General features: G+C 43.7%; 2 protein-coding genes across 3 annotated transcripts in view; both read right to left on the minus strand.

Moving 5' to 3' along the window:
• Positions 1-232: 232 nt before the first annotated feature.
• LOC138513001 (olfactory receptor 5AP2-like) lies at positions 233-2,785 on the minus strand. Of its 2 annotated transcripts, XM_069627716.1 has the most exons (2): positions 2,767-2,785; positions 233-1,161 (listed from the first exon to the last, which is right to left on the minus strand). In XM_069627716.1, exons 1-2 carry the CDS (start codon positions 2,783-2,785, stop codon positions 233-235), a joined length of 948 nt encoding a protein of 315 aa, XP_069483817.1. The 2 variants fall into 2 exon arrangements, with proteins under 2 accessions (XP_069483817.1, XP_069483818.1); XM_069627717.1 differs by lacking the exon at positions 2,767-2,785 and having other exon boundaries at positions 233-1,171.
• Positions 2,786-13,696: 10,911 nt separating this feature from the next.
• Positions 13,697-15,687, minus strand: part of LOC138514547 (olfactory receptor 5AR1-like) — an 86,011-nt gene continuing 84,020 nt past the window's right edge. Inside the window, exon 3 of the mRNA XM_069630010.1 lies at positions 13,697-13,805. Coding sequence (XP_069486111.1) covers positions 13,697-13,805 — 109 coding nt within the window. The remainder of the gene's footprint in view (positions 13,806-15,687) is intronic.

Raw genomic sequence — 15,687 nt, forward strand, 5'->3', positions numbered from 1 at the left:
TTTGCAGCAATGCCTTTCTGCATTTGCAATTGTCCATGAATTATGCAAGGCTATGAGTTGTCTAGCCTCTGACAATAAACATGTCCATACTCAATGCTACTCATAAATATTTATCTACGGCTATTCATGTTCATTTTTCGTTTGCATTGAAAGACAATGCCCTCACTCTTGTCATTATCACACATGTCTTCTGTGAATGTTCAAGTCTATATCACATATATCTGAGTACAAATTATTTGGACATAAAACCTCGATGCGTTATCTTCTTCAGAGCTTGAGCTACCTCCTTATTCCTCAGACTGTAGATTATAGGGTTAAGCATAGGGATGATCACTGTATAAAACACAGATGCCACCCTATCCTGTTCCATCGCATAGCTGGAGGTGGGACGCAAGTACATGAAGAGGATGGTGCCATAGAAGAGGCTGACAGCAATGAGGTGGGAGCCACAAGTGGAGAAGGCTTTCTTTTGCCCCTCCTTTGAGCGGATCTTGAGGATGGTAGAGATTATATAGGAGTAGGAGACAACAATAGTTGTGAGAGAGCTGGTTTCTGCAAACCCACCAAAGATAAACATCAGGATTTCATTCATTGTGGTGTCAGTGCAGGATAGTTTTAGCAATGGTGGCACATCACAATAGAAGTGGTTAATGCGGTTTGTTTTACAGAAAGGTAGACGGAATGTAGTAATGGTGTGAAGTGTAGCATTAAGGTATCCACCAGTGTAGGCGGCAGCCACCAGTCGAATGCAAACATCCCTATTCATGATGATGGTGTAACGCAAGGGGCTACAGATGGCCACATATCGGTCATAAGCCATTACTCCTAGGAGGAAACACTCTGTTGTCACAGAAGCTGCAAAGAAAAACATTTGTACCCCACATCCAACATAGGAGATGGTCTTCTTCTCAGCTAAAAAGTTAGATAATGTTTTTGGGGTGATGATAGTGGAATAGCACAGGTCCAGAAACGACAGGTTGTTGAGGAAGAAATACATGGGTGTATGAAGGCGAGAATCCACCTGTATTGCTGTTATGATGCCAATATTTCCTGCCAGGGTGATGATGTAGAAAATCAAGAAAAGTACAAACAGAAAAATCTGAATATTCGGGACATCTGTGAGCCCAAGGAGGATGAACTCTTCTATATTTGTAAGATTTCCCTCTTCCATTCAGATGATCCTTAATCTCTGCAGGAAAGAAATTAGGCCATGTAGAGAATAATTAATGTCAGACATTTGAAATTGTAGTGATGACCAGTTTCCCTCCAATGCACTAATAACTAAATATTAGAAAGTTACCTGCTCATTCTTACCTAGGATGGTACACTCTCTAACTTCAGGCCTGACACAATTGCCCTCTTTTCATGTGCTTCTCACATTGGAAGCTCCTCATATTGCTCAAATCCCTATTCATATCACGGCCCGGCAGCATCTTGTCTCTTTTTGCATTCTACTAGAGCCCATGTCTTCTCCAACTCACTTGATACCCATCTTGAAGATCCTGCTGGTATTGTAATAGTCTTGGATGAACGCACACCCTGATTCCAAAATGCCCTACAAATATTTTCCTTCCTACATGACCAATTCTTCAACGTCCTCTTCCTCATCAAAACCTGGCAGGCCTACTCATGCTTCTTTACGCTAATTTAAATGTGCTTCCTAGTTAAATATTTCTCAGCAAGAACAGCCTATCAGTGCAAGGTGGTGGGTTTGCTAATTGTAGATAAATTGTGCACAACTACTCCCTGATTGCTTATATGCTCAATTATGCTGCCAACTCCCTTTAAAGACATGCAAGCCCAATCTCTAGACTCAGATATGTATATTAGCCACACACTTTGGCTACCCTTTCCACTTCAGAAATACTGGGTTTTACTGGTTCGCTCACATTCTCATGTGTTATGGTAGCCTTTTCCTGGCCGGGTAGAGGCTGGGATCCATAACATATGGGACACACAGTCACACCTTCCACAATCCAGTTCATCCTCTGAGTTATTTTGCATGACACAAATTAATTCTTCCTTGTTCTACACCAAACTCTGATCAACGAAGGAATGCTAGTTATTTTCTTGTTTGTCCATGTCTCTTGTTCACACTTGCTCAAAGGATTTACACCCGTGAGTAAACCTTTTTTCGGTTAGATCTCCTATTTTATGGTTCTCTGTTCACTCAAAATATCCATAATAACATTTGTTATTAAAAAGGCAACCTCCAATGCCACAGAAAATATAATGGCCCTCATTCCGAGTTTGGAGGTAACCACGCCGCTATTTGCGGCATGGCTGCCTCCAAAATCGTTCCAACTCCAGCCTGGTGAATGGAGTAATTACCGGTCCATTCCGAGGTCTGCGGGACCGGTAATTACCCATTCACCTGGGCCATTCACCATTCCCATTTGAGCCCCCATAGGGCTCAATGGGAAGGGGGAAGGCGGCAATATCGGTACCGCAAATTGTGGTACCGTTATTGACCCCGGTGTCCCTTTGCGGGTCCTGTCCTTAACGCCTGCTAAAAGCAGGCATTAAGGAAGGACCCGCAAAGGGAACTCGTAGATGGGCGCAAAGGGATTACCGGCACCGGTGTCATTACCGGTGCCCGGTATCCCTTTGTGCCCTACTTGTAATGAGGCCCAATGTCTGCTCTCCTTTTTACTTGTTTTTCCCTTCTAACTCATTTACAATGCTTAAATCATAGATGCTATAAATTTATTTATGATAAGCAATCTTTATGTACACCCTCGAGAAGCACGAGAAGCAATCAATTGGTTTTTAGCTCACTTCTCATTAACTTTTGAATGCTCTCCAAAAATTACAACAAAGTTTGTATTCCAGCTACTATGCCTGAAATGCATCAAATAAATCAGCATTATTGTGTCATGCATCACCTGCCTCATAGGCAGGTACAATGAATCCTTTACCATCCATACTTGCCAAGCCTCATGCTATCAAATGATAAGTTCCATTAGGCAATGTTTCACCTCAAGATAAAAAAAAGTCACTCTTCATTTGTATCCTCTACTTTCATGTCTGAGGCATACTTATTCATTAACTTTGCAGTACAACCTATTTCTAAACTACGGATACATGCATTATTCTTAACATACCCTGCTAGCCGATGACTCCTTCTCCCACTGCATGTGAGTAATTTACTCTTTGCTGTAAGCAAGCTGGCTTAAACCCAATAGAGACATGGCCAATGTGTATTATTATCAAAAACCCAAATCAAACATTGAACCTTCAATGGCTGCTCTCTTCCAATTCATCAGCTCTCTTCTAACAGCACTAATATTACAATATTGAGTTTTTCTCTAGAAAACAATCTCGCATTGTGTCTTGGGCCAATTATTTATCAATGTATTTTATTTTTTGGGATATTTGTAAGGCACCTATAGAACAAATGGTATTTAAAGGCGCCACAAGACAAAAAGGGGAAGGGGCAAGGGAGTAGATAACAATAACGATCCTAGTAGGCCATGTGACATTGGGATCCTGCATGTGCAGTAACAAGAACTGCAAGGGACGGAGTGCGGGGGTCCGGTCTGCACAAAATGTGAAGTGCTAGTGTGGGAAGGGAAGTGCAGGGCAAAGAGGAGGGAGTGCCAGTGGAATGGGGGAAGAGGAGGTGGGGAGAGGGCCACAGGGGTTAGGCGAGTGCTAAGGGGAGACCAGACGGGCAAGTGCAAGGGATTGCATGGGGTGCAGTGGGTGAGAGTCCACGTACTAACTGCGAGGAAGGGGGTGGACTGGATGCGGGGCCTGGTGCCCTGTAAAACTCAGAGGGAACCAGGTAACCAGTCACTCAGGTAGACAGGGGTGTTAGGACGGGAGTGGGAGAGGGACGGAAGAAGAGAAAAGGAGGGTCTGGAGGAGCTTCTGGAAGTTAAGAAGATCGGGCTCAAGCCTGAGAGGGGCTTGGAGACCATTCCAGAGGGAGGCTCTTGCGGAGCAGAGAGATCTACCCCCCACTCTCTGCTTAGAAAAGCATCTGATCTGCAGAGAGTTGAAGCTAGAAGGACGACAGGCTCTAGCAGAGAGGTATTTACGGAGAGAGAGTTGGATGTAGCGGGGGTCCAAGCACCAGAAAGCCTTGTGGATGATGCAGAGGGTCTTGAATGTAATCATTGCAGCAATTAGGGGCCAGTGGAGAGATTTTAGTCCTGAATAGATGCAGTCTCTGAGTTTGAGGCCAAGGATATGTCTTGCATTCCTATTGTGATTAGTTGAATGGGGGCAAAACCAGTGATTGTTTTCCTACCTGCACATCTGAGAAAATCCAGCAATATTGTTCTATTTTTTAACAATTAAGGCTTGAATTCGGCACTAGTCTACTTCCTGAACCAATCCCTATCTCTTATCTGATTCCAAAGAGGCCAAAATGCTGCAGTGCATCTTTACATGCCCACCCTGCTATTTTCACCTTCCTGTCACCTGGATGCCAACAAAATCCAGCTCCGTTCCTGACTCAGTTTGCCCTGGGCCTATCTTCACCAAGGGCTCCCAGTGTTTAGTCACAATTTCAAATGTTACTCTCATACAAAACTGCTATGCCCATTCTACATCAAACGTATTCAAAGGATGAAGTAGAACTAGTCAAATGTCAGCGGTTTTGCAGCCTCTGTTTTGGCATTTATCAATGGAAATACGTCCTTCAAACCTTTTATGACACCCTTTGATGCCTTCAACACCTGGACATTATATGTGCACTTTGTGTGCGCTGTATCACTATTGTTTCACTTCTTATGGTTGTATTTTAGATAGTTAACATAAATGCATACATTAATATTGAAAATAATTATTGGGTGTTTACACTTGGTACTATTGGATAACTGAGGATCGATATCTGTAGCCACCAATAGTACCCATGTCATCTTTGATGAAGTTGGTATAAGTTATGTGTCTCCAAGGGACAAGGTAACTGACAAGCATCATCACACTGGCAGGGAAGGCACGGAAAGGATACAATAAAAAAATAATTTCATGGCATGGCATGTCTGAAGGCAAGGAAGTTATGCGAACAGTGAGTGTGCAGCAGGGGGATGTTCCCTGTTTAGGGACCAAGCACCAACAGCAAACTACTCCACTACAAAGTCATTGGAAATGATGTATAGTCCGAAACAATTGAGTCCAAAGCAGCTGATAGTATGAGAAAAATGTTGAAGAGGTGTAAATGTTGAAGAGAAGAGAAATTAGTCTCTGAGAAAGAGGGCCAGTGATTCAGTTTCCCTATGAATAACATCGTACATTTAATGTATTCATGTATGGGGAGCCAGTGAACGTTTGTCAGTAGGGAAACAGATAACATGCGCCAAAGAGCATCAGTCGCAAAATGGACAAATGCATTTTTAAGTAGCTGCAGATGGCAAATTATGCAGGCTGGTAATTCTAGGTAAATGGTATTGCAATAATCTAAAAACACATAGTATGGGCGCAAATGCAATACCTTTAAGATCAAGGGGCAAGAGAGGAAGAATGGCATATAGGGTTTTCAGAACATATAATCAACTGCTAGACACAACTTCTATTTGTTATCAAAGCAATCAGTTCTGAAGGAACCAACCTACGAGATAGGTACAGGCCTCTATGCTGTGGGCCACAGATGTGGACCCCATATATCAATAACACAGCCTGTATCTCTATTTTGTCATAGTTAAATTTCAATGAGTAGCCAGCCATCCACCAAGATATATTTCCAAGAGAGCTGGAAACATGTGCATTATTGATTCTGCGATTCTGGTCACGGCTGACCAGTATCTGGATCTGGATATACTGGAATAAAAGCAGAAGCCATGGTGGTGGATGAAAATGGGCAGAGCATGAAGAGACATTTTAAATAGGAGCAGTAACAGGGCAGAAAGCTTCAAGACCCAAAGAAACAGATGGAAGTAGAGGATTAGAAAGGGGCCTTTGAAACAGATTGGGTTCTTCAACCCACAAAAATAAATGAAACCGGACTAGATTGTCCATGATGCCTAGATCTGCCACCTGCTGAAGAAGAATGAGATTGTCAACCGTCTCAAGAACAGCAGAATGGTCGAAGGATAGCACTACCTAGACAATGCAGATGTGAAGCAACATTCATCAAAAGCAAACTGACTCAGACTCAGTACAGATAGAAACCAGCCTGAATGATTAAAGGAATGGCGACTTTTGGTCTGGGGAGAGTATAATTTAGTAGCAAATGGTGTCGTGCAACATGTCCAGCCTTGCAGTTATTCAAATGGTTTCTTAGAGACCCTTACCCCAGGAAACCTCCCCGACATAGAAAACAAAGTCAAATTATTGGTTCTGTGTGTTAATATCCCTGCAAAAATATTGCGATACAAAAATATCGCCATATTTTTGCAGCAATATTGATCCATGGACCCTGCGGGGGACACCCCCACATCCCCTGCATTATTTTTAAATGTGCGGTGGACACCCCTGCAACCCCTGCTCCCACAAATTATACCCCCCAAAAATATTGCCTATGGCAAGACAAAGAACCATATGTACGGAGATATTTTTGGTGGGGATAATATGTAGGGATACCAAATTATTTGAGCCGACATAGAAAAAAAAGTAAAATTATTTGACCAAGGTAATTTTATTTAGGGAAATTAGAAAGCTTGAATTTGTCATTGTTTGAAATTTGACAGTAGGCCACATCAACCCCCAGCTAATTCCATCTTTGGTTAGGTAGACAATTCATTGGTAATGCCAAGCCAGAGCTTAGCCACTGATTCTGACTTCTTAAGGCCGAACGTGAGCCAGCATGTCAAAAGTCTCATACATGGCCTCCTCTCACAATCTCACAGCACAAAACCCAAAACAGGAATACTGTCTACCCACCCACAGAAATATGATGATTAACTTTGCATCCTGCCTCTGCAGAACCCAAGAGCCACACCTATCATTCTCCCTCTCCATCAATGCACATTGTATAAATGGCTGGTATTATAATTATTCAAAGAGAAACACTATAGAAAATAAACCTATATGAGGGAGTCTTCCCCTGCAGCACAAACACAAAAGAAAATCACTGCTGGTAGATTGTATTTCGTATAGTTATGGAAACAAGCCAAAGCGTGGTAAAGTGATTTGTGCATGATAACATAATGTGTGAAGTGTGGAAGATGGGATTTGACCATTGGTTTCCCAGTTCCACAGATTACAATTTAGACACCAGAGGAGACTTCATCTACTATTCAATCTTCAGTTTAACAACCAACAAAACGCTTTCTGCAAAGTTATGTAAAAGCTAAACTACAACACTAATAATTCTATTTTATTTTAATTGGTAAAATGGACACTTAGAAGACTGCACAACAACAATCAGGGATAAAAGCAATGTATACACCCTTACCGGGTAGAGGCTGTACTGTTAGATACTCAATATATTATATCACACAAGAACAAGTATAGAGCACACATAAGTGTGTGCATACGTTTTTCATACGAACAATAAATGAGTCTGCTAACACTGTCCCTAGTCAGAAGCACACCCTATCCCTGGAGGGTAGTGCTGTCCCTAGGTCAATGTTGGTGCACCGCCTATCTAATAGAACAGAGGGAGAGAAGCTGTATCTATCTCTGCAATGTGCCTATCACAGAATATTTTTAAAACAATTCAGCCATATCCCAACCTTTTGACCAACTGGACATTTCAAAGAGGATTTTTTTCCTTTGGCAACACACCTTTCTTTATTCACCCCCAACAAAGTGTAGGCACAGGTTGCAAGTTACTGGACTTAAAAAAACAAGGTTGCATAAAAGATGTGAATCATCAAACAAATGAGGGGCAAAACTAGTTAACTACTGCAATAGCTGTTCATTACATCAGCTCAAATGTAACTCTCATGTGAGTAGTTAAATCAAATCAGTGCCGTCAATACAGTGTTGGCAAGAGAGTCGACATAGGTGGTCAATTCAAACAGACACTATCCCAACATTTTTAGGGATATCGTCACAGGAAAAAAGCGTTAACCTGTTTTTTAAGTCCCATAGCTTGCATTCTATGCACACTAAATAGGCTGATTCTTATCATTAACAACGCTAAATCTGTGTCAGAGAATCTAATGTGTGAATTACAGGCTAAATTGGACACCCTTAAGAACCAGATAGTCCTCAACAACTACAATATTAAATTAACAGCTTTAGATGGCACTATGAAGGAATTCAGAGACATGAGTATGACAAAGAAGATTTCTAAGCTCAAAAAGGACTTGGCAGTATTTACGCATAGCAAGATCTATCCCTACACTACTGAAGACTACTACACTCCTGAAGCTAGACGGGATGCTTTTCAACAAAATATGCAAGTGTCCAATAGAATGATCGGGCTCCTCTAATTATTCAAGTAATAGTTCAGATGATGCCGCACAGGCCGTACAATCGGGCCAATATCAACAACCTCCCCGACAGGTACGGTTGAACACATCCTTACAGCAGACAGGGAGTTCTGGCCCTAATAACAACAATTTTTTAGGCCAGCATGGAAACAACAGAGGAAGACCAAGATGGCAGACTTACTCCCCACGGATAACAAGCAGGCCAGGACGGGGCCTGCCACAACCAAGCTTTCTCTGATAATGAATATCTCAAGACACCACCTATCTGAGGATGAGACTCAGATACTGCAGAAAGGCCTTTCATTTGTTCCAACAGCCAGATATGATCCCTTTAAAACTAGAATCGAAGTGACACAACTGATGCAAAGGATTAGGCTCAAACTATTCTTTCATGAAAAGGAAGATGGAAACAGCCTGATGTGATGGGTCTTCGTCCTCCATCACAATTCTTTTCACCCTCGCACAGTAATAACGCAGAATCAGGCACTCACAAAAAAGATCAAAACCCTTGAAGAGGCAATACCATTTGTACATAACAACTATACAGAGGAGCAATTGTCAGCACTCACTGATTTAGCCAAGAATAACACCATTGCAATAAACCTGGCAGACAAGGGTGGGGCTACGGTTATAATGAACACCACTGAATATAAAGACATGGCTAACAGATTATTGCAAGATGGCAATAGTTACAGGATGTTACCCACAGATCCCATACCTACCATCAGATCTTTGATAGCCTCTATCATTGAAGAGGCTTCGGCAGAGGGGTACATCAGCGAGAGGGAGGCAGCATTCCTAACACCATCATTTCCTAGATTGCGGGCTTTCTATGCCTTTCCTAAGGTGCATAAGGGTGTGGTACCACCCTGGGGCCGGCCCATAGTGTCCTGCATCAAGTCTATTCTGGAACCTCTTTCCCAATATGTGGATTTCTTTATTGGAGATGGCATTCCGAAAATGAAATCCTTTCTCAAAGACCCTACAACCATTTTAAACCTGTTGGTCACATTACCTTTCAATGCTGAAACTTAGTGGTTGGGCACCATGGACATTGAGGCTATGTAAACCAGTATCCCCAAGAAGGAGACATTGTTAACAGTCTGATGAAACCTTGAGGCAGGCAATACATTGGACAAGGGCCACGCATCATTTATTATATAATTGGCAGAGATTGCCCTGACCTGGAATTTCTTCATATGTGAAGAGACTTTTTATAAACAAATATCCGGTACTGCGATGGGATCCACTTTCGCCCCAGTCTCGCTAACCTATATGTGGAGCAGTTTGAAGTTGAGCATGTGTATCCACCCACCAATCCGTATGTACAACGAATTGTGTTGTGGTGTAGATACAAAGACAACAACTTGATGATTTTTGACTTATCAGCGGAAGACCTGTCATCGTTCCATCGCTGGCTTAATGATTGCAACATGTACCTCAACTTCAGCATTTAATCTAGTGAACAAGAAACAAACTTTCTAGATTTACACATAGTAGCACAAGAGGGACAACTGATCTCTAAAGTACACAAAAAAAGCACAAACCGTAATTCGCTCCTCACATATTCCAGCTACCACCCACGAGCACTACATGATAACTTGCCCTTTAGGAAATTTCTTAGATATAGACACACCTGTACCAACTTGAGGGACTTTAATACACAAGCAGGAACTCTGAAGAAACAACTAGTCCAGAGATGATACCCTAAGAAAGTTGTGAATACAACCTGGAAGAGAGATGGAAACATTCCAGGGACATTACCCTCCAACAACATCCAAAAGCAGAGACACAGGACAGTATCACGTCAGTGTTCAGTTATTCATCAATCTTTTATGTGCTGAAAAGAGAAATACAAAAACTATGGCCAATACTCAATACTGGATCCAGTAATCTGGCACAGTCGACTGTCGCAATCAAGCACATAAACAATGTTTTTGCGGGATCGACTAGTCCATACTCTTACAGTAATTCACTCTTTCAATCAAAATGTTCTGTTATTCTTTGTTCATGTAACAGTTTTCTGCAAATAAGCACTTGGCATCTCATATTATTTCTATATATTCTCACTAGTGGGAATTATATTTCCAGTCTTCTAAGTGTCCATCTCACCAATTTTCATTTCAGCAAACATTAACATTCAAGATATTGGTATGCCTCAAAACTGTACAGTCACCATAATTACATCAGATATAATTATGTCATTTTTCAGATGACATCATAAAGCTATCACACATATGACACATCACCAATTCCAATATAAATAATACTCGGCAACAGCTGCAGTCTCACACTCAGCAGCAGCCATCTGGCCAAATTCTTTCTGGAGGTAAGACGTTGGTTAGATGCGCACACTTACTAGTTTTGAGAGATCATAGAGTATTACTCATACTTAGTCGTCGTTCTTTTCTACAGCATGATGAACCCTATCTGTGGTGTAGAGGAAAGGTGTTCAAAGCATAATGCGGAGGCACGTCATGGCGTGGTGCAAAAATGAAAGGGTGCACTACCCGCCAAAACGGGTCAGTGCCTAGAACCCAGTTACCAAGTGTCTGCATCCAATTATTCTGTGGCACGGCCAGCCCAGCACAAGGCCTGGCCGGTGCCACCATCACACTGGTGACGAAGCAGGTCTGTACCCATGCATGTCATCTCTCTCACACCCAGTTCAGCACATGAGGACATTGCATAACAAGAGAAATGATCCAGGGGCCCAAGCAGTGATCTTTGATGTGAGCCAGCAGCTTCCGTTCTGCTCGGAAAGGAACTTGTCCCTCAAGCGGATCCTGGAGATGGGACATCAGAGAGAAAGGACAGACTCCCAAGTGGCTTCTATGAAAGCAGCAATGATCCGCCTGCTGATTAACACAGATCAGCCAACTGCAGACATTGCCGCAATCAAAGCGAAAGGACGCCATCTCAGGAGAATCCTGCCTTGCTAATGCACTGCTACAGACACAGCAGTAATGCAACTGGTGCAGAGGAGCATGGCACAAGGAAGAGCTGTGCCCACCCACCAGTGCAACATGCCATGAATGTGGGAAATTAAACCATTTTGCCTGGATCTGCCTCAGCTCCAAACTCTGGTGAGAACCTCTCAAATCTCACTAGAGAGAGAGACCTGAAAGCCGAAACCAAGCTTCCAGGCAAATCACAGAGGAAAAGTGAGAACAGTGGGGCATGATCAAAGCAATTGCAAGAGCGACAGCGATTTCAGTGAACCGTTAGAGGATGAGTCGTCTCCAGAATGATACACCAAACACCGGAGAGAACAGAGTGAACAGGTGCATCTCATATCGGCAGTGGACTCGCCCAAAGGCTCCCAGAAGACAAAACGCCAGTCCCAACCGACATGCATGTTGCTAGTTTGGTCATTGACACTGGGGCCAGTGTGAACGTCATGCCCCTAAACAAATTCAATACAGTGGCAAGTATCCCCTACCCTTTCAACACTAGATCGTCCGGCCTCTTCTTTTTAATGGGTCGTTCAAAGCCGATATTGCATACAATGGGGAAGCATGCCGAACCAGAATCTATGTCATGGATGCAGGCATCGAGACATTGCTAAACTGCAGAACAGCAGAATAATTAAATCTAATTCAATTTGTGTTTCGGCTACAACAACCAGCCATCGACAAATTGCTAGCAAAACATGCAAGCCTATTCAAAGGAGTTGGCTGTCTGAAGAACCGAACGGTCACACTCCACATCGACCCCAGCATGGAGCAAAAAGCACTACGGCACAACAGGGTCCCCTTTCACATGTGTTCAGCCATGGAAGCATAACTGAAGAAGCTGGAAGACTTGAATATCATTGAGAAAACGTCAGCAATTTGACGCAAGTGACATATAACTCCCAACATAGACGAGCTGATTGACGATTTAACTGGAGCCACAGTGTGGAGACATATAGCAACGTTCTCTTCACACCTGGGGTTCCAAAAGACTGTAGGCTCAACTTTGACATTTCATCGGCGGTGGCTGAAGTCTTTCAAAATGAGATCCGAAAGGTACTGCAGGACCGGCAAGGTGCCGCGAATGGCCTTGATGAGAACTTGGTGTAAGGTACCTCAGAGGATGAACATAACACTTGTCTGGCCGCAGTGCTGAAATGACTAGAAGAGTCAGGACTGACCTTGCACACCAAGAAATGTGAGTTTGGAAAACCAGAGTTGTTATTTTTTGGCTATGTATTCAACATAAATGGGGTCTCCCGCAACCATGCAGATGTCAACAATGCCAAGCCGCCAACCACCGCAAATGATGTCCACATTTTTATGGGGATGGCTACTCACTGCAGCCAGTTTATACCTGACCTGGTGACGGTCGCGACCCGCTCCAACAGTTGACCAAGAAATATGCGCCATGGACATGGGGAAAAGAACACGTTGCACCATTCCAGCAAAGTAAGGACTCCCTTACAACCAACACCACAATGGCATTTTTTAACACCACCTTGAAGACAGAGCAACTGGTGCGCCCTAGTCCAGTGCGACTAGGAGCTATCTTCACACAAATAGAACAGGAAGGAACCACACACCCCATCCCTTTTGCCAGCCGAGCACTGACCAGAATGAAACAGAACTATGTGCACATAGAGCGGCAGGTGCTTGCCATTCTGTGGGGGTGCTGAAATGTTCAAGTGTACCTCCTGGGACACCATACAAAAGTGTATATGGATCACAAGCCACTGGTGCCGATCTTCAGAGGCTCTGCCATGGACCCACCGGCAAGACTTGAACGCTGAATGCTTCCGTTACAACTCTCTGATATTGAAGTGCTCTACTGTCCTGGAGGAGACAACCCAGCTTCTTATCACGGCACCCACAGCCAGAAACTCAGACAGAACAAGAGGCGACATGGGAAATAGATGAACATGTCTGCCATGTAGTCACGTCCGCCCGCCCAAGCGCATGAAACTCAAAGAGATCAACATGTCTTCAACTTGTGATGTAATACACCTTGTCTGATGACTGTACACATTTTCTGGCAGCAACAACAAATTGAATGCCAGCAGCCCAGGAACTACTGCAAGGCCTTTTTGGAGTACGCCATAAATGCTCGGTCTCCCCAGAGTGGGTTATACTGAAGGGGCACAGCATAGTCCTACCATGGACGCTGGAAAAGTGAGCATTGCGTTTAGCCATCAAAGGCCATCCAGGCATCATCAAAATGCAGGCATTCTTGAAATCATGGGTGTGGATATTGAACATGCAGCAGAAAGTGGTGGTGGTGCGTATGGGATCGAGTGAAGCATGCCAAGCAACCCGACAAGGGCCCCCGGAGCCGATCCCAAGTCCCCTACACAGCCTGCAGAGGTGGTACGCAATCACTATAGACTTCTGCTTGGTGGCCATTAAGCATATCCACTAGTAGCTATGGATGTGTTCAGCAGGTATCCCAAGGTCGAGCCGGTAAGGTTCATCAATGCCACAGTCATCAGTGCACTCGAAAAGATGTTCGCTGTACATGATATACCTGAAAAGATTAAGAGCGACAATGGTCCTCCATTTAACGGATGAGAACGGTGGGGGGTTCTAGACAGCTTGAACATACAACACCACAGATGTACCCCCTGCTAGCCCTAGGCCAATCGAGAGGTCGACCGATTCATGACATCGCTGAACAAAGTGATCCGCATTGCAAAAGACCAACAGATCCCATGGCTGCCCACGGTATACAGGCTCCTCTGAGCCTATCGGCATATGCCCCACTCCTCACCCCTCAAACCACGTATGCTCTGCAGTCCTCATGTTCGGAACTACCATACAAGTGGGGCTTCCCGTGCACCCAAGCTGGACATTCCCAGAAGCAGATAATGAGCGGGTTGAAAAGACCAAACTAGCCAGGAACAACAAAGAGACCAGGGCTCGCCAGGCTCTCCCCAGCAACCTGACCCCAGTGGACATGGTGTTGGTGAAGAACCAGTCATCCCTGAAAAAACTGGCCTTGTCCTAAGAGCCAAAACTCTGGATGATCACATACAATGACCAAGGAGAGACAATGAGGCGGTGACAAGGAGCGTGTCGCACATCCAAAGAGGGCTGTACACCCTGTGGATAGAACCCCCCTCACCGGTCAGTGAGCCAGCGCCAAGACAAAACAGCCCCCCCAAGACACAGAGGAGAATAAGCAACCACAAAGACTGTGAGACTATGGCCAATCATCTGGGTCCAAGCCAGATTCCCTCAGAATCCTGCCAGAGGTGACCAGAAGAGGTTTCTCTAAGGATCCCCGGAAAGCAGGTCCATGTATTCACTGAGGGAGAAGCTGCAGCCATCCACAAAGCTGAGGGCTTTTGTCCTGCATGGCATCTATCAAGAAACTGTGATCTAAACACCATTCCCATGGTTATGTTTGACTTATTATGCAAGTTATCAGTGTGTGTTTCATTATGCACGTTGGGCAGGGATGCGGTGTAGAGGAAATGTGGTTGAAGCGTCATGACAAGGCACATCATGACACAATAAAAGTAGGCACTGCCTGCCAAAACGGGTCAGTACCTAGAACCCAGTTACCAAGTATGTGTGTGCAATTATTCTGTGGCAGGGCCGGCACAGCACAAGACCGGTGCCACCATTACACTATCTAGACCGTGCATTCCAAGTATATTACAAGTGTCATTATAGGCACAGACAGGCAGGTAGGAGACATTATTTTATATAGGCCACTTAACTTTGATTTGGCATGTGTTGAGTGTTTATGTTAGATCACCACAATTGACTCACATTCCTTACTTCTCTCTGTGTGCATTCTCTTCATTGAATTTTAGAACATGGTCCCTGAGGATAGGCTCTTCCTCCAAAACGCATTCTCGTCTGACTACCAAAACCATGCAAATACAATGCCCAAAACCCACTGCAAACAAGCATGTAAAGAGTTAATTTCCTTTTTGGAGTGCAAGGCATCTGGGCGCAAACACGTTCAATACAAGGTGTGGGCAACACCTCACCTACCGGTGACCTTGCAGCTAAACTAACCCAATTAAACCAGAAAACCGTCTAGTGCCAAAACGTCTCCCTTATCATTAATTATTGTCTGCCTGTGATGCATGCAAAAAATGCAAAAAAATATATTTACGGTCATTATTGTTTTTTCTAATAACATTTCTGAATGAATAGAACAATATAAGTCCATAATGTTCTTCTGACGATTCAATTATTTGTTGTTATGAAATAACACATGTAATTACATGGGAGTTCCTTCTAATTCCTGATTTATCAGCCAGGACCCAGTTTTGAGTTTAAATTGGCCCTCAGTGCAAAGGGAGAATTGTTGGCAACAGGACCACAGCATCTGATTTCTACTTTTAATATTACATAACTCTCGTGGTGCCCGCTCATTCTCTATTCTAGCGGGG

This window comes from Ambystoma mexicanum, chromosome 12, assembly GCF_040938575.1.
Source record: "Ambystoma mexicanum isolate Mex_15411 chromosome 12, UKY_AmexF1_1, whole genome shotgun sequence".
NCBI lineage: Eukaryota > Metazoa > Chordata > Amphibia > Caudata > Ambystomatidae > Ambystoma > Ambystoma mexicanum.